The following is a 23,572-nucleotide window of genomic DNA, read 5'->3' on the forward strand; positions in this document are numbered from 1 at the left end:
GAGGTGGACCGAGCCGCCCGGCTCGCTGCTCCCGCCGGTGGCGCGAGGCAGCCGTTTTGGGGCAGCGTGATTGATCTCCGTCTCCTTTTCTTCTCAACTCTTCTTCCAGGGAGAGGCTAGTGGTAACAGGCCGAGCTGGATGGATGGGTATGGGGAGAGGGGCAGGACGTTCAGCCCTGGGATTCTGGCCGACCCTCGCCTTCCTTCTCTGCAGCTTCCCTTCAGGTAAGACGTTACCCTGACCAGCAGGGACATCGACGTCCCCAGGCCCCTGCAGCACTGGGCCTTAAGTCTGCGCGTGAGCTGGCGCTGAAGTTTACCGAACCCCCCCCCCTTTCGGGGCCCCTGGGCCCCCTATCCCCCTCCCAGTTCCTCGGGTCTTTGTTTCTCCCAAGTTCCTCCGACCGAGCGGCGGATGCCACTGGGGACCCGGGAAGGGATCCCTCCCAGGCTGGCAGCCGGGCCGGAGCTCGCAGGACCCAGGGCGTCTCCCTCCCTCTCTCTCCTTCCAAAAATGGGGTGCCAGGGACGCGCCCCTTGCACCCCCTTGGAGAGAAAGGAGGGGAGGCGTGGACTCGGTGCTGGGGGTACTTGATCAGGCTCCTCACCCACCAGTTTGCAAACCTGCCCGATGCCCGGGGGTGGACCCGGGGGCGTCCGAGGTCCGAGACGTCCCTTCCTTCCGCTGCTCGGGGACCCAGTCGGTCCCCACACGCGTGTCCACACGGGGAAGCCCACGGCCCCCGGCTCAAGTGAGACCAGATCCCTGTTTGATAACATTCGGCGTCGCCCCCTGTTTGTTTTTATTGTGTCAGAAAGGGAGAGAATTTCAGAATTACAGCTGAGAAAGCCCATCTGTTTCCAATGAATCCCCCATAGTTTTTCACAATGTTTTTGGCAGATCGCTACTTTCAAATTCCTCGGAGCCCGGACCTCTTGTTTTTGTTGGGGGAAGGGAGACCAACTCCACAGAGAAGCATTTGTTCCTTCCCAAACTCTCCAGTTTCTTTACTTTTTTTTTTTTTGCTTTTGCTTTTCGGGGGGCGGGTGGGGGCGAGGAGAGAGCTGGGGGAGAGGCACGAAACTTAAATCCCTAGTCTGTTTTCTTTATAATGTTTCCTAAAACTTTTATTTCATTTTTGCCATATGCTGCTCACAGCCTGGAAGCGCCAGTTAAAACTTTTTATACTCATTTTCCTCCTGCTAAAAATATAAATAAACACAGTGTCAGGGCCAAATGGTCCCCTTCGCAAGGCGGGATCTCCTGGTCATTTCTATTGTGTTTCGGGGTTCAGAGGTCTTCTTTTGGGGGGAAAATGAGAACTTACTCGGTTTGCGGTGGTTGCACCTTCAGGAGACGCGGACCCGCAGCCCAGGCGCACAATTAAGCTTAGCAAGAAATGAGTTAGTGTTGTTGTCTTTGCTGCTCACCAACTAACTGGGTTCCAAGGAACTAGCAGAACTGGGCAGTCCCTGGGTCAGTCTGGGTGCAAGTGGTAGATCCAAGCAGGAGGAAGAGAGATCCGTCCTAAGGCAGCCCTATGGGGCCCCCTCAGGAGCACCCTAGAGAACCACAACCACCTCCATAGCCTGGATTCCATTAGCAAGGCCCTGGACCTAGGACAAGATGAAAGAAGGGTGTCTGTGCCCCCGTAAGACTTCACCCACCTTCCCCACACTCGTTCTTAATAAAACCTCCACAGAGGGTCAAGCAGAAGCTTGTTCTCCCCTACCCACTCACCTCTGGCCATTTGCCCATCTCTAGAAAGGTCTGCCCAAAGACTGGTTGTGTTCCCTCCCCAAAATAAAATCCGTAAAACAGAAATTAGAAATTATCCTCTTCTTGAAAACAGAAGAGATTCCTTCTTTCCAAGAAGCAGACCCTTACAGTGTGTGCTCATCTCAGTGAGGGCTAGATAAAGATCCAGCCCCATTGGAAGTTTTATCAGATGGGTTGATAAATGGCTTTTGTCCCTTGTCTGCAATGTGGGATGTGATCTCAGCTCCAAGCTGAAATTGAGAAGGGGGGCTTAGAGGCCTTTAAAACAACACCTTCCAGTTCTTAAAGTGGCAGTACTTGGTAAGGTCTTGGGCTAAGGCTGTAGGGTGAAGAAAGGAAGGTTCTAGAAGGTTAGGAGGGAGTTGGAAGGTCTGGATGTTGTTTTATGTGTCCATTTCTCCATCTTAAAAATGTATATATTTTATATGTTTTTATAAGTATACTTCATTTTAAAGAATCTCAACATGGTCTGAGGAAAACTGGTAGATTATTCACAACCCAAATTCCATCAGTTTTGTTTCCAAGAAACCCATTTCTTGTTGGCTTCCAGACTGGTAACTGAAACCTGGCAGATAACAGAGATAGCTGCTGTGCTGCCGTGCCAGATGGCTAAGGTTTCTTCTAATTTGAGCCCTTGACAGCTGCCTTTAGTGAAAATTGCCCACCTTACTGAAAACTGAGATTCTGGTATCCCCAAACTAAATCAACAAGGGCCTGTGAAACTTGTATGCTCCAGAAGCCTGGGTCAAAAGACAGTTTCTTAAGAAAGAGAGATGGGTGAATTCCATGACAAAAGAGACAGACTGCCAATGTGCCCTGACATGTTGGCCCAGGAGAGAAGGGTACTTTAGAAAAAGTCAGAGAACCCGCAGGCATTGGTAGGGGTCACGGAGAGTGGGGTGGGAATTAGAGCTAAAGGGGGAAAAAGAGAGAGAGGGCGGAGAGGAGAGAGAGAAAAGAAAGAATAACAAGGAAGTGTGAAGCACCAAGGCTACACTTGGGTGCCCCTGCTTCTCCCAGGGAAGGCAGGTGGGAAGTGTCTGGGGGAGCTACGTGAAAGCACAAGTTTGTTCCGTGTGGTAAACTTGGAAGGCTGCCAACAGTAAACCCAGAGAGCGGTGTAAATTAAATTTTACATAGTCATGTGAGAAAGAGGCCTTAACCACTGCTAGACTGAAAGTATGTATACTTTTTTTTTTTTAAGTGTTTGCATTCATTTAAGGTGAGGTGCATCCGGGAGCTTCCTGACTCCTTGGCAGCATGCAGGCTCTTAACTGCCTGAGGCTTGTCTTCTTAACCGAAAGCCTGGTAACGAGAACTGTGCAGTATCCCCCAGGCTGTGGGGGTGTCTGCTCGGGCAGTGCTACAAGTTCAGAGAAGGGACAGACAAGAAGTGGTCACATCTGTCTAGGAAGGGGCGAAAGTCACAAAAGGCTTTTTAGATGAGTCTTCTACAAATAGTGCCCACCTACAAATACAGTCAGTGTTGCTGTGTGCCCTCGAGTCAGGGTTTCGAGGAGGGCTGAGTGGGTTTAAACCACCAACCTTGAGGTCTGCAGTTCAGTGTTAATCCGTCAGCACCAGAACTCCAGTACAATGAATAGATAACTTTTCAACACCTGAAACCATTATGACTTAGTCAAGGAAATGAGTCAAAGATGTGTATTTCAGACATGTCGATGGGACTCTTGGACCAATAGCATCAGCATCCTCTGGGATCTGATCAGATATGCAAATTCTGGACACACTCCAGGCCTACTGAAGCAGATAATCTGGGAGTGGGGCCCTCAGTCTGTTTTAACAAAGTCCACGGGGTTCTGATAGGACTCAAGGACCACTGTTCTCTAAGACTCTTTCCCTTTGATTTTAAATTGCAGCTGTTTTAGGGATGTTAGTCCTCAGAGGGGAAACTGAGGCTTTGGGAAATGAACTCTCAACAGTGTTGAGGCCCAGTTCAGTGCTCCAGCAGCTGGGGGCTGAGTGTAGTTCCCAGGGAAGGCGCTCGGTGGCGCCACTCTCCCCGATTCTCTGGCTGTTCTGCTGCTTTGATGCCTCTCTGCAAAACAGATGCTGAGCCCTAGTTTCACTTTTTGCAAAAGCTAAACTCCTCTTCGGATTTCTTTTGATTAGAGGAAAAGGGTACTAATGTAGGTCTTGGTAAAAATGAAGTGGTTTAAAGAAAACTTTCCAAAAAGTGGGGGGTGCCTGCCATTCAATCAGAGCTGCTGTCCAAAAATATGCCAACAAGTCACCTCGCTGCTTGCTCCACCAGTTGGAGTAGGTGTGGCTGAGACGGGGATGAAATAATGGCTAGTGGACAGAGCCACTGGTGGCAGCTTTGCGACAGGATGGGGTGATAGTGAGCTGAGTGGACAGTCAGCCTTCAGGAGAGCAGGGTGTGAAATCCCCTTAGGTGGAAAGCCCCTTCTGCCCTGAGGATGAATTGAAAGTGGAGAGAATCTCCCTGCCCCCTCCCCTTCTGATTTGAAGATGGTGACCCTGTACTAGAGGCTGGAGAAGTTGGGGCAAGGAGGGATGTGGGGAGAGGTGATGGATAAGTTACTGGTCCCAGGTAAGGATGTTTTGTGAGGTGGGTGGGGAAGGGGTCCCTGGCTGGCACAGCCTCATGTTTGTCTGCTAACTGAAAGGTTGTTTGGAAGAAAGATCACAGCCATATAAACCCTGCGGAGTGCGGCTTTACTTGGATACAGTGATGGTCAGCTAGATGGCAGCTGGCTTGATTGTTTTGTTTTGTTTTTCATATGATCTGGGGCAGAGAGGGTTTCAGGGCCCTGTAGAGTTAAGAGAGTTTACATGTTGCCAGGAAGAAACTACTTCTTGTCCAGTCAGTTCTGATTCACCGTGACCCCTTGTGTGTCCATAGGGTTTCAAGGACTGGGTTTTTGGAAACTGACCTCCAGCCCTTTCTTCCAAGGGGCTTCGGCCTGTCTTTGGATTAGCAGCAGCAAACTGTCTTAACCATTTACACTGGCCAGGAATTTATTTTTAAAAAAAGACCAATGCCATCGAGTTCATTCCAATGTATAGTGTCCCTGTGTAGGGTGTCCAAGTCTGGGAATCTTTACCGGATAAGAAAGCACCATCTGTCTCCTGAGTTTTGTAATGAAATGTAAATGACAGAAAGGGTTTCTAACCTAAACTCAGCCTCTCATGGGTAACCAACCATCAGGTACCAGCATTTCCATGAGCCCTTCAAGATGTAATTATGTTGCTTTGCTGTCTCCAAAACAGGACATTTGGAAGGACAGTAACAATTGTAAGAGTTATTCCATTTAGGAAATGTCCACAGTACATAATACATCAGGCACACCATGAAACAGTTTCAATGCATCACTTCATAAAATCATCACATCTCCATCAGGATTCTTTTCTGTTTTATTGACGAGAAACAACATTAGAAAGGTTTCCCAAAGTGATAGACGGACAGGAATAAAACCCAGAGACCCCTTTCCTCTCTTAACAGATTCTAGATAAATACAATGATTAAGTTTGCTATGTAGTATATCTAAATCTCATCTGTTGCGGTTGAGTAGATTCCAACTCTTAGTGATCCTGTATTGTTGTTAAGTGCTGTCTAGTCGGTTCTGACAGGTTGCAACCCTGTATAGGGTTTCCAAGGAGCAGCTGGTGGATTTGAACTGCCGACCTTGTGGTTAGCAGTCTAGTGCTGATCCTACAGAGCCACATCAGGAGTCTTATAGAACAGGGTAAAACTACCCTTATAAGACTTCCAAAGCTGTGCATTTTTATGGAAGCAGACAGCTACAGATTTCTCCTGCAAAGCGGCCAGTGGATTTAAGCCAACAGCCTTTCAGTTAGCGGCCTAGCCTTTAACTACTGTGCTCCCAGGGCTCCTCCTCTTCTCTGGAAGCTGTGGCCTCTGAGTTGATCCCAACTCACAGTGACACTTTACAGGGTTTCTGAGATTATAAATCTTTCCTCGGCCAGACAACAACCTCATTTTCCTCCTGTGGAGCAGCTAGTGGGTTTGAACCACTGACTTAGCAGTCCAAGGCCTAACCCACAGGGCCATCAGAGGCCTTAAGACTTTGCGTTGGGGGGAGGAGAAGAAGAAATGAACTTTGGGAATATGATTGGGCAATAGACTGAAGAGTGACCACATTTTCCATAGATGTAGCGTTTATACTTCCTCCAAAAAAAGGCCCCCTCTGCTCCCTATAGAGTCCTGGTGTACCACAGTGGGTTAATGAGCCAAACTGCAAAGCCCTTTGAACTGCCAGGTCGACAGTTCAGGCTCACCAGCCGCTCCTCAGAAACCCTATACATGGTCGCTATGGGTCGGAACTGATTCGATGGCACTTCACAACAACAACAACTGCTCCTTATCCACCCTGAGTCTTGGCATTCCAGAGAGCGCAACCGATGCCACCCAGCCAGAGGTGGGGAAGACAAGTTGGCAGGAACGTAACTGCAAATTTTTTCAAATTCCAAGTCAGATGTGTGTTTGTTGGGTCACGTTGTGCACCATCTCATCCCAGCAGTCAGGACGCCGAGTCCCCTAAGAAAGGACTCCCCTGCTCCCAGGTGCCCACAGAAAGGGGCCCACTTATTGCTATCCCACAGATGGAAGGAAGGTGGAAGAGGAAGGCGGGACTGGGGACAGCAGAGAGGGACGAGAGCCACTTCAAAGGGATTGTGAGCAGGAGCATCAGGCCAGAGTAGCCAGACAGATGCCCAGGGTGGTGCTGGAGGAAAAACTGGACTGCAAGGTCAGTTTGAAGCTCGGCAGCCCTGTTGCTGTAAAGTGCCGTCAGTTCCAACTAACAACAACCCTGTATAAGGTGTCCAAGGTGCAGCTGGTGAGTTTGAACCGCCGACCTTGCAATTCAAACCAACCTTGTGGTTCAGTACTTAATCCTACAGCGCCACCAGGAACCCCTATACAGGGTCCCTATGAGTCAGAAGTGACTCGACAGCATGTATCCATAACCAGAGCTACCTAGGACTCAAAGAGAAGGGGCAATGCCTCCCTGCAGCAGAACAATGAAGGTCCCTGTCACCCTTGAACAATCCGGGCCAGCACAAATCTGTGGCATCCCTCTTAGCTAGAGAGGCCCTCAGCCCTCTGACTCAGGACATGCTTGCCAACAGTCATCTAGTCCTGTGTGCTGTTGATCTGTCCCCACAGGGCTTCGGGTGCTAGGGAACTGAGGGAGGGTGGCCTGTTTGGAAAGCTGAGGTGTGCCTTGGCACCCGCTGTGGTTTCTTGCAGTGACTGGGTTTGTGGAGGCTGGGGCCAGGCTGTGCCTGAGGACCCAGTGTCCAGGAGGAGCCACGCCTCCTGCTGCCTCCTGACCTCCTCTGACACCCCAGGCGGCAGAGACTTAACCATCTGCTGCCCAGTTTCCCCAACACACATCTTCCCTTCCTAGTCAACAAAGATGCTCTTGGGAGTGTCCTCGTTCTCTTGTAGCCATTTCCTGACAGAAATTCCCAGTGGATTGAAGGGGTGGGAGACACCCTTGGACCTGGGGGTGGGATACCATTTAGGAAAGATCATCAATTCTGACTGCTCGGAGGTTAAATAAGGTAAGGTCTGTTGCATGTACTGAAAAATCCAGTCAGTCACTTGGGTGTGTTCTTTCGGTATCTGCTGCCAAGCACCTGGATGTTGACGTGAGGGTGCTGGAGTGAGCTTCCAACAAAAGTTGACAACAGACAGGCAGCCTTAGGCATCTCCCACTCCCGGAGACTCCAGAACACAGGCCAGCTTGTGAAAGACCGGGTAGGTCCCTTCCTAATCCTGTCCTAAGAGGGATGGAAACGAGGCTGTCACAGTGAGGCTACTAGCTGGGTGAGAGCATGTTGCTCCTTCCCACATCTCCTCAGGACTAGGAGGACAAGGCGGTGAACCGGGTCTCCAGGCCAGCAGCTCCACAAAAACTGCTACAGAATTGGTTTTCTCTCTTGAGCCACTCTCCCTCCCCTCATACACCTGCCTTTGTCCTCGTTCAAGCCCTTTTCACCCTTTACATGATTCACCTTCCAAAAATAATGTTCTGAACATGCCATGTACTTGTCAAAAAATTGTTAGGGGTCCCCCCCACCCCATCAACTGAATCAAGTCTGAGTTCCTTAGGGTCTGGTTAGAAGAACCCAAACCACACAGGATATTTCCACAGAGAAAACTTAATAGAGGGAGTTGTGAAATGGGGTTCTTTAAAACACATACCTTCCAATCATCATTGACCCATCAAGAAGTTAGGTGTGTTCAAGTTGAGTTGTGCGTCATATGGTTTTCCGGGAATTATTTTTTTTTTAGAAGCAGATCACCACAGTGGCTCTGGGAGGAATCCAACCTTCAGCTTCCAGTCATTCAGTTAGCAGACAAGAATGGCACATAGATCATTGCAAGAATTAACCACTCTGGTAGCGTAGTGGTTACGAATCGGGCTGCGAACCTTAAGGTCAGCGGTTCGAAACTACCAGCCGCTCCACGGGAGAAAGATGAGGCTTTCTACTCCCGTAAAGATTTACACCCTCGGAAACCCTGTACAGGGTCGCTATGGGTCGGAACCGACTCGACAGCACTTAACAACAACAACAACACTGAGGAAGCAAAGGGAAGAGAAGCTTAGAGGAGGGTCTGTCAGGAGGAGACAGTGTTTAGTGTTAGTACCAACAAGTACACATCGTACAAAGATGCCGGACACTGACATCAGTTGCTGCACTGGGCACAAGGGCCATTGCTTTGCAGCCGTGATAGGAGCAGCCCCAGACAAGTTACTGGTCTTCCTCCAGCCTGGCAGCAGTCTCGGTCTAGTGCCCCCTGGTGGTGGAATCTAACAGGGAGCACCAAAAGAGAAAGGCAAATTACTGAGAGGCCACCCCATGGAGCAGAGTGAGGAAAGTGACTTGATGCTGGGGAATACTTGCTTGGTAATGGGCACAGGTGCCTGGCCCCAAACTCTTGGCCACACCCTCCCAACCAGCACTTTGCCATCATCCATTCTCATTTGTCCTGGAGGCCCCTCTGACTTTTCTGCCTCCTCACCTTAGCCCCACCTCCCCATGTCACCTGTCCAATCCTACTTGTCTTTAAAGGCCTGGTTCTCTGAGACCCTCCCATACCCTCCCATATGTGTGTTGTAATTGTTTCCAATTCAGATGAATTGCTTTGCATTCCAGAAGTTTGTAGGGCTGACTCTGTTGTTGTTGTTATTGTTGTTAAGTGTCCTGGAATCAGTTTCAAATCATTGTGACCCTGCATATGGTTTCTGAGGAGCAGCTGATGAGTTTAAACTACCAATCTTGTGGTTAGCAGTCCAGTACTTCTCCTTCAGTGCCACACCACAACTCTCTTGTTAGCTGCCTTCAAACTGGCCCCTGACTCATGGTCACAGAGTAGATGAGCTCTTGGCTGTGATCTTTATGGCAGCAGATCACCAGGCCTTTCTTCCGCAGAGCTAACTGAGTGGATTTGAAACACCTGCCTTTATGTTACCTTGCTTATTGCTAAGTGTCATCTAGGGTTTTTGAGGAGTGGCTGGTGAATTTGAACCACTGACCTTGTGGTCCAAACGGACCTTATAGTCAAGTGCTTATCCTGCAGCACCACACCAGGATTTGTTTCGGTTAGCATTTCATCACAAATGACTCTACTAGGACACAAAGGCCAACTAACTGGGGAATGACCCAGGAACGCTTTTATTACTGGCCTGTAGTAGAGAGTCTAGAATGTACCACCACTGACTACAAAATGCTGGCAGTTTACTAGGCAAAGTACTTAGCTGCACAAAAATGGTGTGGTCCTGGGACTTGTACTCAACATGAGCCTTAGGCCTTTAAGAGGAGACAGCCTTTCTCCCTACAGGCTCACCCTCCCACAGGACAGCAGAAACCCGATCTAATCCCTTTGCACATGGGTAATTTATTGGTCTGTTGGGCTTTTCTTGTTGGCAAATTGCATTGTCTTTATTCCTGGGTTCAGGCTCCGGAGAGATTGCTGCATTCCTAAGACTCCTTTCTCAGGACCGACTCGTTCACACCCGCTCTGTGCACAGCAGACTGTTTTATTGGCTCCTTTGTTATGCAAACAGGACGGTGATAATCAGTCTATTCTTTGGAAAGATTGGGCTTGATTAACAGTTCAAAGGAGGTGTCTGAAAGCTGCGAATGCTGAACTTGTGTTTAAATAGTCTCACCCTGATGGGGTGGATGGAGCTGGTAGTCCCAGCTAGTGCCTTCTAGTCAGTTCTGACTCATAGTGACCCTGTATAGGGTTTCCAAGGAGTGGCTGGTGAACTTGAACCACCAACCTTGTGGTTCAAACTGATCTTGTGATCCAGTGCTTTATCCCACAGCACCAGGTCTATAGGACAAGCTGTGAAGTTGTTACTTCTTTTGGCCACCTTCCCTAACAGTGAGATTTTAAACCCACTTATACATGTGGTTTGGGGGCCCGGCGTGTGGAGCCTGCAGCTCCAGGTCAGTGATGGGGTGTAAAAAGCCTTAGACCTACTGTGAGGCTTTGTGTGTGCAGTGTGGGTGTCAGAGGACCCCAGGACTCGAGTCAAGAGGCACCTGCGCTGGGCGGGCTTCCTTGCTTGGTGATCCTTAGCTGTGCAGCCACAGTTGAAATGGAAGACAGTAGGAATCTCCCATTCTGAATGGTGGCTTCTCAGCGTAACCCACTTTACCAAGCCCACTAGATCGTTTCCCAAAATGCACCGTGACATTTTAGGACCTGGGAGCCTAGGAGCACCAGAAGTCCCCGATGTCCACCTGTGGCAGGCCACTTCCACTGCCATGGAAACTGAGGCAGCTCAGCTTTAAGTAAACCTTCCTCTGTACCTCTCATCCCCAAGCCTTCGGCCTTCTTCCAGGCCAAACTACTTCATCGGTTATTATGACGTCAACTCTGAACCATGGTGCTCACAAATGGTTAAAGCACTCAGCTGCTAACAAGAGGTTTGGAGTTCATCTAGGGGCACCTTGGAAAAAAAGGTCTAGCTGTCTTTATCTGAGGGGTCCTGGTGTGGCGCTGTGGGTTAATGGTGTGGACCGCAAGGTTGGTTTGAACCAAAAGGTCAGCAGTTCAAACTCACCAGTTGCCCCTCAGAAACCCTATACAGGGTTACTATGAGTCGGAACCGACTCGACAGCACTTACCAACCAAGCAGCCATCTATAAGTGAAAAATCGACTGCTGAAAATCCCATTGGGCAATATTCTTCCAACACATACATGGGTCACTGGACCCTACAGAGAGGGTTAAAGTACACCCCCTACCTTAATAATTACAGAGTATACGAATTGTTGATTGCCCCCCAAAGTCAGGGAGCCCCTCCTGTAAGCATTGCTGGGACCCCACCTCGTGAGCCATGGGTGGACAAGTCCCCAAGAGGCAGTGAGCAAGAGGGGCCCATGACCCCCACGGAGCCTTCTCACCTCATCTCTGGTGGGCTCAGAGGGACGGAGATTGGAGACTTGAGGGTAGCTGAGGGGTTCCTGCTGGTGAGTCCTGGGCCGGGCTACTGTCTCTCTGGTGCCTCCGAATTCTCCTGTGCTTGATCCCAGGAGTTCGTCAAAGCCAACCATACAGGGACATACCGGATCTGAATGCCGTTCTGAGAAGCATGAGTTCAGTACTTCTTCTGAAGTCCTGTGAGGAGCGGAGTTCCTGTGTGGCATAAATGGCTAATGCACTTGGATGCTAACAGAGTGAAGGTTTGAATCCACCCAGAGGTGCATTGGAAGAAAGGCCTGGTGATCTTCTTAAAATGTCATAGCTACTGAAATTTCTATGGAGCAGGGCATTTCTACTCTGAAACATATGTGGGCTCCATGAGTCAGAGTCAACTCGATGGCAACTGTGGGCTCCATGAGTCAGGGTCAACTAGATGGCAACTGTGGGGGGTTCTCTGTGAGATGGAACTCCAGGTACCAGAAGGGAGCTGGGGCTGAGAGGCACCCTGCCCAAGGGTCAGGGACAGATTAGGGGTGTCCTGAACCAAGGGTAGAAGAGATAACACCAGTTTCAAGTAAAACAACCAATCGACCAGCCTTAAGGGCAAGACTACTTAAGTAGTTGTTAAGTGGAGTGTCAGGTGAGCTTGAACTGTCAACCTTACAGTTCAAACCAACTTTGAAGTCTAGCACATTAACCCGCACCGCCACCAGGACAGCAGGACCACCAAGTAGAATCAGCAACTCTGATTAAGTGCAGCCAATCACAAAGGAAAGAGAAGTGAGTGGGTGGCTCCCCACTTCTGAGAAACCTCCACCCCTTTATTAGGGATTAAATAACTATTCTCCCCTTTATGACCATATGTGAGAGCAGATACATTAAAAATGCGACGCAAAACCCACCGGAGCCTCTCCACTTGGCGGAGACAGACCCACGTCTCTCTCGGAAGTGTGCTTTCACTTTGCTGTAATCCCCTCTGTGACTGCGAAACAGCGGCTCCTGAGGGGGACCAGGGAGGTCATAACAGGCCTGTTGAAGGAGGCATTTATTATTATTACTGTTCCTATTATTATTCTTTGGAGGCTTGACCCAGCACATGTGCCCGCCGCCTGGCTGTCTCCGCTCCACTCCCAGGTACATGTCCCAGTGCAAAGCGAGGTGGAGACCCTCTTCCTCAGAAGTCCTGGGAAGCAGAGTCTTGTCTTTGTCCCCCTTTATTTTTCCCCTAAAGCACCTGGCTGGGCCTGGCATGGAGTTTGTAAATACAATGAAGAGAGGGAAGAAAGAAAGCAGTTTGGGATTTGCATCCTGCCTCCATCTTGGGTCAGGGTTTGTGATTGTTGTTGTGAAGTGCTGTCCAATGAGTTCTGACTCATAGGGGCTGCTGTTCAGTGACTGTTGAATGAGAATAATAAACTCATGTGTGAGACCCTCGTGAGGACTAAATGAGACACATGTAAAATGCCTGGCACTTACTAAGTATCAAGTCTTAACTTGAGGTGCTGTAGGATGAGCTCTGGACTGCTAACTGCGAGGTCGGGGGTTCAAACCCACCAGCTGCTCCTTGGAAACCCTATACAGGGTTGCTGAGTTGGAAGTGACTTGACATCACTTAACAAGGACATGTTCCCACCACCTGTGACTCACAGAGGCCCCTTGTGTGTCCGTAGAACTGTGTCCTCATTGGGTTTTCAATGGCTAGGTTTGTAAAAGTACATTGACAGCTTTCCAGTTAGCAGCTGAGCGCATGAACCACCTGGGGACTCTGAAATGAGAAATGGAGCCCGTGACACGCAGTAAACCTGGCCTCCAGCCAGAGGAATTCTCCTTGGCAAGGCTTCTCCCTCTCAGGAAACTGAGGCAACGGGAGGAAGCCACCCTGGGAGCCCCAGTCAGGTGCATTATGGAGTGGGCTGAGAAAGCCCCTCTTAGCTGTTGGGGCCGTGGCACAGAGCACAAGGGACGGGGGTGGTCCTAGGCTGGAGTACTGAAGGGAGGAAGGCGGGGCTGGCTCTATACATTCTCTTCTTACCCTAAACCATGGCTTCTGACTTCGGACTTCTGACCTCACCTTGTGAGCACCTGTTTCTTTCTGAGGCCTTTGTTGGGGACCCTGTTTATTGAGGGTGGACTGAGCCCCCTGCCTACCATTAGTTCTCATTTCATCCTCAGCAACACTGGAAGGAGGGGTATTTCTGACGCTAAGATAAGGAATCAAGGTGATCCAAATCCCCTCCCTCCCTCCAGTGCCCACTCGGCCCACCACACCACGTGATGGCAGCTCTCTCCGTGGCCACCTTCTTTGGACGTCTTGTTGTTACACGGTTCTGAATAATAACATGAGACCATTCTTCAGATGGTTGAGAATGGGACCCACAGGGCATAGGGAGCAAAGGTGCAAAGCTCTTCCTCAGTGTGGAGGCTGAAGGGCCCAGAGCTCTGGCCCCAGAGGACCAGGCCTAGGTCTCAGAAGATCAGCGTTTATCGCCCCCTGTGGGCAGTGGACAGAGCTGCCACGTCTTGCGCTTCTTGCCTGTGTATGGGCTCTGGTGGAGAGTGGTGGTTGTGTGCCACCGAGGTTTCTGAAGCTGTAAATCTGGGAGCAGAAAGTCTCATTTTACTCCCACGGAGTGACTGGTAGATTTGAACTAGTGACCCTGTGGGTAGCAGCCCATTTTGTAATCCACTATGCTACTGGAGGGGAGAAGAGAGAAGGTGGAGGGGCTTTGTCTGTGGGCAGACTTCTGAATAAGGCCTGGACCTCCTTGGCCACAGGGTTGGCAGTAAGCCGCGGTGCCCCTCATGGGGAGAGCTGTCTCCTTTTGCCCCCCAGTCTCCCTGCAGCCTCCTCCCCCTCTGCTGAGACGTTACCACCAGTTCCCTTCCTGCTCCAGGGAAGTTCTGAGCCTGCCAGCCACACACACACACACACCACACTGGCCAGGCTCTGCAGATTCTAACTGGACTCCTTTGTGACTGTTAAAACAACCTGAAATGTGGTTGTCCCCACCCCCCCACCCCGGGAACCTGACAGAAATGCAGACTCTTAGGCCCACCAGACCCCACCTGCTGAATCGTTGGTGGTGGTGGTTAAGTTTCCAAGGAGTAGCTGGTGAATTTGAACTGCCGACCCCGTGAGCCACGGTGCTGAGGGGCTTCATTCTGGCACATTCTGCCCATAACCCCAGTGCATGGAAACAACTCCCTTGGGGGCTCCTGGGTGGGGTTTTCTTTTTTCTCACACACGCTGGGGTGCAGGAGACAAGATACTGCTCCATGCCGGTTTTCACAGACACAGGCACAGCAAACCCTGGTCACCACCTCCCCCCATAAAGTGCAGAAAGCTGTGGAGTCACCCATTTGAAGGGGAGAGCCACACACGGGGGGAGGGGGGTCAGGAGTGGGACACGTACACTCTTGTGTGTGCTAGCCCCCCTGCCTGGGCCCTGCCTTCAAGCACTTTGTCCACCCTGAAAGCAAGAACTAGGCTTCTAGTCAGGGCCCGAGACACCACGGCCATGTGGTCCCAGGAAGAGGCCCAGCTCACCTGGAACCACAGGGCAGTGGCTGAGGGAATTGGAAATGCTTCAAGATTGGTCTTGCTTTCCATCCCTGGGGCTGGTTTGAATCCTGGATTCCTCTCCTTCCCACTAGAAGTGAGGCCTTGGGGAAGAAAGTTAGCCCACTACCATTGTTGTGACTGGAGGAGACTGAGAGAGCTAGGGCACACATTTAGTGACCCTCACGTTGCCTCTGGGGGAGTTGGAAGCCCAGGTCAGCTCCTGATGGTGTTGCAGGGAGTTCAGATGCAAAGGAACAGCCAAGTCCTGTCCCTGTCTCTGTCCCTGTCTCTGTCTCTGTCCTGGCTCCTGGTAAAGGCTGGAGTTGGGCCCGAATCAGGATGTGAGCAGTGCTCCCCCTGCTGGTAGGTTGTGGGCAGAGCCGAGGAGGCCAGCCTGTGTCCCTCCCAGGGTGATTCTTTGATTGATTCCTGAGAAAGCAGAGTCCCGGTTGGTTGGCACATTAATGAGGGTCTCTGGGTGGGCACTGTGTGGAGACCGCTGGTACCAGAGATGAGGGTGGTAGCCGTAGCAGAAAGTCTCTGTTGTGTGCCATCGAGGCGTTTTTCCACTCATGGTGCCCCCAGTGTGACGGCAGAAATGCCCCTCCCATACCCTAGGCTGTAATCTTTAAGGGTCTGTTTATCTTTAAGGAGCTCCGGTAGCGTAGTGGTTACGAATCGGGCTGTGAACCTCAAGGTCAGCAGTTCGAAACCGCCAGCGGTTCCATGGGAGAAAGATGAGGCTTTCTGCTCCCATAAAGATTTCCAGCCTTGGAAACCCTGTTCAGGGTCGCTATGGGTCGGAACCGACTCGACAGCACTTAACAACAACAAATTCTGCACAACACCCACTCACTTCACTGACACACACACACTGTACCACCACATCCCCATCCACCCTGAGAGGCCACCTTCTGGCTGAGGAGCCAGGAAGACCCAGGGCAGGAAGATCTTGTCGTAGTAGCCTCTGGGGGACGCTCAGTGTATCCCATCCACGCCCCCCACACGTGCCCTGCAGTGCTGTCTCCCGGTGACCCTTCCGTCCCCTCTGCTTGTTTCTGATACACATTCCTCGTGTTGGGTAGCTCGGACGTGTGACAAGTAGTGCCACGAGCCGAATCCGTGCTGTTTGGAGTTTTTTGAATTGATTACAGAGAATTTCAGAAGCTGTTACAGAATGGTCTAATCGTCCTCAAGATAACCCGCCACCCAGACCCCACAATGATCGACTTGGCTAGTCAATCATTTCCAGCTAGTCTCACTTAAGTATGTGTGTGTATGTGATTTCATTGTGGTAAGACACATAACTAAACATTAATTCTCACCTTTTTTAAGTGATGGTAATTACATTCACCATACAACTGTGATCACCTCAACCAATTTCCAAATGCTTTCATCACCTCAAACTGAGTGCTCCCTACAGAGCCACCCCAAACCCCTGGTAACTACCAGTAAACTTTCATTTCTATGTATTTGCCTATCCTAGCTATTTTGTAATATGATTTAAGTAAATATTATAACTTCTCAAATTTAAAACATACAAATTCACCAGAAATCACCTGAAGTGACTGTATTTAGCAGCATTTGTTAGTGAGACAAGATGCATTTGTGGGGATGCAGGTATAGTGGGGGAGCCTGGATTGCACACCAAGGCCCAAGGTTGCATGACGCAGGCTGGCACCTCTGCTCCTTGCAGTTCTGTCCGAGAGCATTGTCTGTCCACCTATGGAGGCCAGGGAGCACAGGAGGACCCATGCAGGGCAGCCATTGGGTGGTAAGGTACTCCGGTGTCTCCTTGGCCTGCCCTCAAATGAGTCTGCCCCTGGCTTCACTCTTAACTCATTTGTACACGCAAAAACCCAGTGCCAGAGAAGTAAACTGCCTGGTCCTACATCACAAGCCATGTGCCTCAGCCAGTAGTGGTGAGGGTTGTGGTCCCCCAGCCCCTTTGCTCCTAAATCTGTCCAGAAACTCCCTTCCTGCTGCCCATCTGTATGCTGACCACTGTAGTCATTATGGGCTGTTGGCAGAATTCAGAGTTCCAGAGAAGGGCAGCTTCCATATGTCAAGGAACAAGGTTTTCTGTTAAAGCCACTCTCCTTGGCTGTGCCATGTTGGCTAATTATCACTAAGGTCTCAAAGTTTACGAATTACTGTTTTTAAAAAGGATGAATTAGAGCAGATCCAAGGTCATCACTCAGTTTGCCAGTTTGCTTTCCAGAGCAGGTTAGAGAGCCGCAGGAACAAAACAGAACGCCGTGCTCCACAGAGGAGGTGACTGGCCCGACCCTCGGTGACAAGTGCCAGTACAGGGATCATAATAGCTGACGTGCATTAAGCTTTCACTGTCCTTTAGTGATGACTAATTTAATACCCAACAGCCCTCTGTGATACCTCATCCCATGTTCCAAATGCATATAACAAGGCACAGAGTTTAATTAGCACCAGGTCACACCAGGACAGAGCTGGGAACGTGTACATGATAATGGGGCCTAGGTGCTGAGCCAGAAGTCTGTTGGTTTTGCCCAAATCCTTGGGGATGGCCCCAAAAGTATGGACAGATATCCAGCACCTGAGGGTGGCCTGTTAGCTCCCTCAGCCAGCCTACCTAGAAGTTCTTTCCTCTTCCTTGCAGGTGAGGAATACCGCCAGTCCTTCATCACTTTTGTGTTGTTAGAGAAGGGGGGGGGCACCTGCCATTCACCTTCCAGAAACTTCTCACCACCAATGTGCAGACCTGCAGTGTGGATCGCATTGTCTTTGATGAGATCAGGACCCTTGCCCCATGCTTGCTTGCACACCTAGACCGCAGAGGGGTACAGAAGCTGGGGGCCCCGGGCCCTGCCCTAACGCTGTGTCCGTTCCTCTCTCCACAGCCACCGTGCCGTGCAAGATCCTCAAGTGCAACTCTGATTTTTGGAGTGCCACGTCGGGTAGTCACTCGGAGGACGCCCCTGAGTTCTGCACCGCCCTGCGTGCCTACGCCTACTGCACAAGGCGCACGGCCCGTACCTGCCGGGGAGACCTGGCCTACCACTCAGCTGTCCATGGCATAGAAGACCTCATGAGCCAACACAACTGCTCCAAGGATGGCCCCACCTCGCAGCCACGCCTGCGCACGCTCCCGCCGGCTGGGGATAGCCAGGAGCGGTCCGACAGCCCCGAGATCTGCCACTATGAGAAGAGCTTTCACAAGCACTTGGCCGCCCCCAATTACACGCACTGTGGCCTCTTCGGAGACCCGCACCTCAGGACTTTCACAGACCGCTTCCAGACCTGCAAGGTGCAGGGCGCCTGGCCCCTCATTGACAACAATTACCTGAATGTGCAGGTCACCAACACACCCGTGCTACCAGGCTCTGCCGCCACCGCCACCAGCAAGGTAAGGGTCAGGACGCCTCAGGACAGCCCTCAGGCTGCGCCACCTAAGCCTGCTGTCACCTAGGCCCACGCACGGCTCCCATATGCCGCCTGCAGCCATCCTGCTCGTATTTCTCTGTAAACAGACGGATCGTTTTAAAAAGAATGTTCTGGAAATGCTGTCTTGAGGCAAACCATCCTGGAGCCTCCTCGACTTAATGCCTAGTGTGGTGTTTTCCAGTTTACCGGACACAGCCACTAACGGACTGTACAATCAGTATTCTGTGCCACAAGCCTGTGTGTGTGTGTGTTTGTTTGAATAACACCACATAGCCTAGGAGCTTAGCACTTGGCTACTAACGGAAAGGTTAGTGGTTTGAATCTTCTCACAGGCACCTCAGAAGAAAATTCTGGCAGTTCACTTCTGAAAAGTCACAACCTTGAAACCCCTACGGAGTATACAGTTCTACACTGAAGCTCACGAGGTCGCCAGGAGCTGGAATCAATTCAAGGACATGGTTTTAAAACTGCATAGCATAGAGTAGACAGGAAAGGTAACATGTGGGCCCGTTATACAGAGTAAGGGTAAATGTCTTAGGGAATGAATGAGTCTGATACACAGTAGGCATGTGCATACAGACTCCTTGTGTGGTGCCATGGGATAAGCACTCGACCTCAAGGTCTGTTTGAACCACAGGATCAGCCATTCAAACTCACCAGCCGATCCTCAGAACCCCTATAAAGGGTCGCTATGAGTTGTAACTGACTCCACGGCACATAACCACCAACCATGCGTGTGTAGGTATATACATGTGTGTGCATGTATGTGTAGATATGTGTGGATATGTGTGTATGTGTGTGATACATGTGTATTCCAAACCAACCAGTTGCCATAGAGTGCCTCCCAACTTGTGGTGTGTCTTGCAGGTCAGTAGAGCTGCCCTTCGTGGGCCTTCAGTGGTGGCTTTCCCAGTAGATTGCTATGGATGGACTCCACCTTTCCTTAACAGCCGAGTGCAGTAACTGTTGACACTACCCAGAGACCCCTTGTGTAGACACACATACTCGTGCATGGCCCATATAACCTAGGCAATGGGGATTTTCTAGGGCTCCCGACCGTCTACTTCTGAGGGAGGAACCCTTGTCCCCATATCCAGATTCTACCAGAAGAGGCTCCAGGGTCCAGGCAGTGGGACACCGTCCTCCACAGCACACCCCTAGTCTGACCACCAGAGCCCATGGGTTCTGGGCTAGCAAGAGGAAGCCCATCACAGCCGTGCGTGGCCCTGGACTTGCTCTGCCCTGCCCATTTCCCCGAAGCATTTCCACACCCTGGTGCTCCTGGCCTGGGAGCTCCATGAAGGGACTGCCCTGTTCCCTGGGGTGTCTCTTGACTCCGGTACAGCACCAGGGCATTGGGTTTCAGCTCATTGGAGAGGGTCCTCACCTGGCAGATGACAGTGAGCCCCTTGGGGGAGCTCATGCAGGGGCGGGGGCCACACCTGCGGACCGGTCGGCAGCGTGCCACCTGCTTTTCGACAGGCCCCCTGCGTGCTGGTACTTGTGGTTGATTCCCTGGCACGGGTGCCAGGCTAGCTTTCCAGAAAGCTGTCTCCACAGCCATGGCGGTTAGTCAAAACCAGCCTTTCCTGTTCAGGCTTGGAAAGCAGGACCCTCCATTCCCACCCCCACCCCTTGTCTGTGTGGCCCTGCTCAACAGCACACCAGAGTCTTGCTTCTCTTCTCCCCCCCACCTTTAGTGACAGGACCACCCACCTCCCAGCCCCCTCCCTCCTGCAGGCAGCCCCACATCAGGCCTAGGGGGTACGGGGAACGGGACTGGGGAGGAAGCAGGACGTTGATTTGTGATTTGTTTGGAGCTGCCTCTTTTGTCTGTCAGAGATAGTGACAAATTCATGTGGTGCAGTACTTAGGACTGCAGGCTGGGTGGAGAGACAGCCCACCTCCGCACACCTTCGAGCAGTTCCCTGGAACCGGGATCTATGAGGAGGGCAGGGACCAGGAAATGGAGTCTGTGCTCAAGGCATGTTCCGGCCTCCCAGTTGAGTGCTTGGTCCCCTTCTGCAGCTGCAGGCTTCAGAGCCAGCCCCCCCTCAATGCCATGATGCTGTCATTCAGCCAGCAGAACATGCCCAGCTCCAGGACAGCCCCCGCATCCGGTTGCTGCACCAAGAGCCACAAGACACTGAGGGGCTCCAAAATGTCATGTCTGTTGAAATCCAGAGGAAAAAAACTAATAGCATTCCAACTCGGGCAATAGTTAATATTTCTATGGCCATTAAGTCAAAAATGCCTGAAACTCCCCAAAGTCCTACTGCAGCCCTGTCCCCTGCTGACTCCTTCCTCAGAAGCCTGACTCGAGTCTCTTGCTTGCTCAGCCATTCTGAAGATCTCTGGTTCCTCGTGTGCAAGGCCCCCTCGCCTGCCAGCACTCACCGCCTGGTCACCCCTAAGCTCTGCTCTGATGTGGGGGCCCAGCCAGACTCATTACCCGCTCATACTAGAATGTCTCTGTAGTCCCATTCTTGTCCTTTTCCTGAGGTCTCAGCCTCTGAGTCCCTGGAGACAGGGCAGTTCCCTCAGCCACCCTGAACGTCAGCAGGGCACTGTCCCCGGTCTGTAGGCCTGTCCCCTGTGACCAGCCTTTACCTGGACCCTCAAGCCTGAGGTGAGCTCTGTCTGTCGTGCTTCCTGCTGCCCATCCCCCATCAGAGCTGCGCTTTGTTTGGTCTTGATTTCTCCTACCTGGAACCCGTGATCACTGACTTGGTGGTGGTGGTGATGTGCCGTGGAGTCTCTTCCAACTCATAATGACCCCGCAGAGAGCTTCCATGGCTGTAAATCTTTACGGGAGCAGAAAGCCTCATCTTTCTCCCGTGGAACATCTGGTAGTTTCGAACTGCTGACGCTGAGGTTGGCAGCCCGACTCATAACCACTACGCTACCTGAGCTTAGTGGTGATCACAGACAGTGGTTTAAAACAACAGCTTTTCCTCCTAGCGTTTTGCGGTCGAGTGTTCCCCTCCCCGCAGGAGAGCTGAGTCCCGTTAGCAGCCAGTGTCCCTCATGCATAGCCTACGCCTCTGTCAGGGCAGGTGTGTGTGGTGCTGTGATTCTGAACAGGTTTCAGCAGCACTTCCAACCTGTGACTAGGAGCGAAGTCCTGGAGATCCAGTTCCAAAAATCAGCAGGAATTCTGTAGATCACAATGGTCCAGCCCACAGCCCATCCTGAGGATGGCTCAAGACAACTTAGGTTCTGCTGTGCATGGCATTACCGTAAATCAGGGTCTGACTCAAGGGTTGTTGTGAGGTGCCATTGAGTCGGTTCCGACCCATAGTGACCCTGTAAAGGATTTCCAAGGAGTGGTTGGTGAGCTTGAACCACCGACCTAGCAATTCAAATCGACTTTGTAGTCCAGCGCATTAACCTACAGCACCATAGCTAACAATGACAAATAATTCTGGAGGAGAGATCTGAAATGAGGCTCAAATCAAGGTGTCAGCAGGGCAGGTTTCTTTCCGGAGTCTCTAGGCAGGAAACCTGCCTGCCTTCTAGCTTCTGTGACCTTCTGTTCTTAGTCACTTTGCTTCAGCTCACGATCCTTAACTTAATCACGTCTGCAAAGTACCTTTTCCCATATAAAGAAATAGTCATAAATTCCACGGATTAGGACTGGGTGTCTTTGAGGCCATTAGTCAGCCCACCGTGTATGTAGACCAGTGGGTTTTTTAATTAGCTGTGTTTTTATTTTCATGGTTTCCTTATGTGTAAAATAAATAAGGTTGGTTTTCTATTACAGTTGTGATCTAAGGTTTTCCTTTCTAAGGAATTTTTTCTAAGTAAAAATAGCAAGTTGTTGTAAAGAACAGTGTTAAAAACCAACTAAGGCAGTTACCATTCAGTCAGTTGCAACTCAAGAGATGCGTTGTGTGCAAGAGTAGAACTGTGTTCCATAGGGTTTTCAAGGCTGTGACCCCTCGGAAAACATCACCAAATCTTTCTTCTGAAGTGCCTCTGGGTTGGTTCTGTTAGTTGTCAAGCGCATAACTATTGTCACAACTGAGTGTCTCTGTTAAGTCTGTGACCACAATCGTACGTCCTCTAGTCCTGAATATCTTGAGGATATTCAGAGAAGGAGCCATGGGGGACCCTCCCGCTCTACATTGTTGGCATCACCTAACCCCCTCTCCTGTTCCCTCCCCACAGCTCACCATCATCTTCAAGAACTTCCAGGAGTGTGTGGACCAGAAGGTGTACCAGGCCGAGATGGACGAGCTCCCAGCTGCTTTTGCCGACGGCTCCAAGAACGGTGGGGACAAGCATGGAGCTAACAGCCTGAGGATCACGGAGAAGGTGTCAGGCCAGCATGTGGAGATTCAGGCTAAATACATCGGTACCACCATCGTGGTGCGCCAGGTGGGCCGCTACCTAACCTTCGCCATCCGCATGCCTGAGGAGGTGGTCACTGCCGTGGAGGACCGGGACAGCCAGGGCCTCTACCTCTGCCTGCGGGGCTGCCCCCTCAACCAGCAGATTGACTTTCAGGCCATTCAGGCCGCTGCCACCGAGGGCCATGGGGCCCGCAGGCCCGCAGCCTCCAGCCCCGCACCCCTGGCCCCGGAGACCTTCCCCTACGAGACGGCGGTGGCCAAGTGCAAGGAGAAGCTACCAGTGGAGGATCTCTATTACCAGGCGTGCGTGTTCGACCTGCTCACCACGGGCGACGTGAACTTCACGCTGGCTGCCTACTACGCCTTGGAAGACGTTAAGATGCTGCACTCCAACAAAGACAGACTCCATCTGTATGGAAGGACTCGGGAGCTGCCAGGCCAGGCGGCCGCTGCATCACTGACCCTGGCCCCCCAGCCCCTCCTCAGTGCCCTCCTCTTTGCCCTGCCCACCGTGTTCTTGTAGGATGTGCAGGTTCCTGCACCCTGGTCTCTTGGTCCAAGGTGCCGGCCAGCAGGTACGGAATGGCAGGTATTTCCTGCAGCCAAGCAGTCTCCGTGGGACCTGGCGATCGGAGGCAACCACTAACCCAGTGGGCTGTGGGACAGTTATACCTCAGAGCTGCTTCGGCCTGCCGGCCTGCTGGCAAAGACTCAGGGCATGGGACATCCCCTCAGCCCCTCTCGCTTAGTGCACGTGACAAGGTTGTGGTGGCTGGTTTTGTGATGTCTGTGACTTTAGAGATGAGTGAGAGGGAGAGCAGCTCCCCTTCCCCCCACCCCCACAGTGTGAATGTGTAAACCCAAGCCCCCAGGCCCAGCGCCTCCCTCCCCACGCCCCAGAGAGACACTGGGACCATCGGAGTCTGTCTTCCCCACTTCCCTGAAATGCACTGAAGCAGGCTGGACCGTGGAGCTCCCTGTGCCCACTGCATGCACACACCCCAC

General features: G+C 51.5%; 1 protein-coding gene across 1 annotated transcript in view; it reads left to right on the forward strand.

The window, feature by feature from the left end:
- The window catches only part of RGMA (repulsive guidance molecule family member a), a 47,118-nt gene extending 24,018 nt beyond the window's left edge, over positions 1-23,100 (forward strand). Inside the window, exons 2-4 of the mRNA XM_006867107.1 lie at positions 110-225; positions 17,669-18,174; positions 22,383-23,100. Coding sequence (XP_006867169.1) covers positions 110-225; positions 17,669-18,174; positions 22,383-23,090 — 1,330 coding nt within the window. The 3' untranslated portion in view covers positions 23,091-23,100. The remainder of the gene's footprint in view (positions 1-109; positions 226-17,668; positions 18,175-22,382) is intronic.
- Positions 23,101-23,572: the final 472 nt, after the last annotated feature.

This window comes from Chrysochloris asiatica, unplaced genomic scaffold, assembly GCF_000296735.1.
Source record: "Chrysochloris asiatica unplaced genomic scaffold, ChrAsi1.0 scaffold00101, whole genome shotgun sequence".
NCBI lineage: Eukaryota > Metazoa > Chordata > Mammalia > Afrosoricida > Chrysochloridae > Chrysochloris > Chrysochloris asiatica.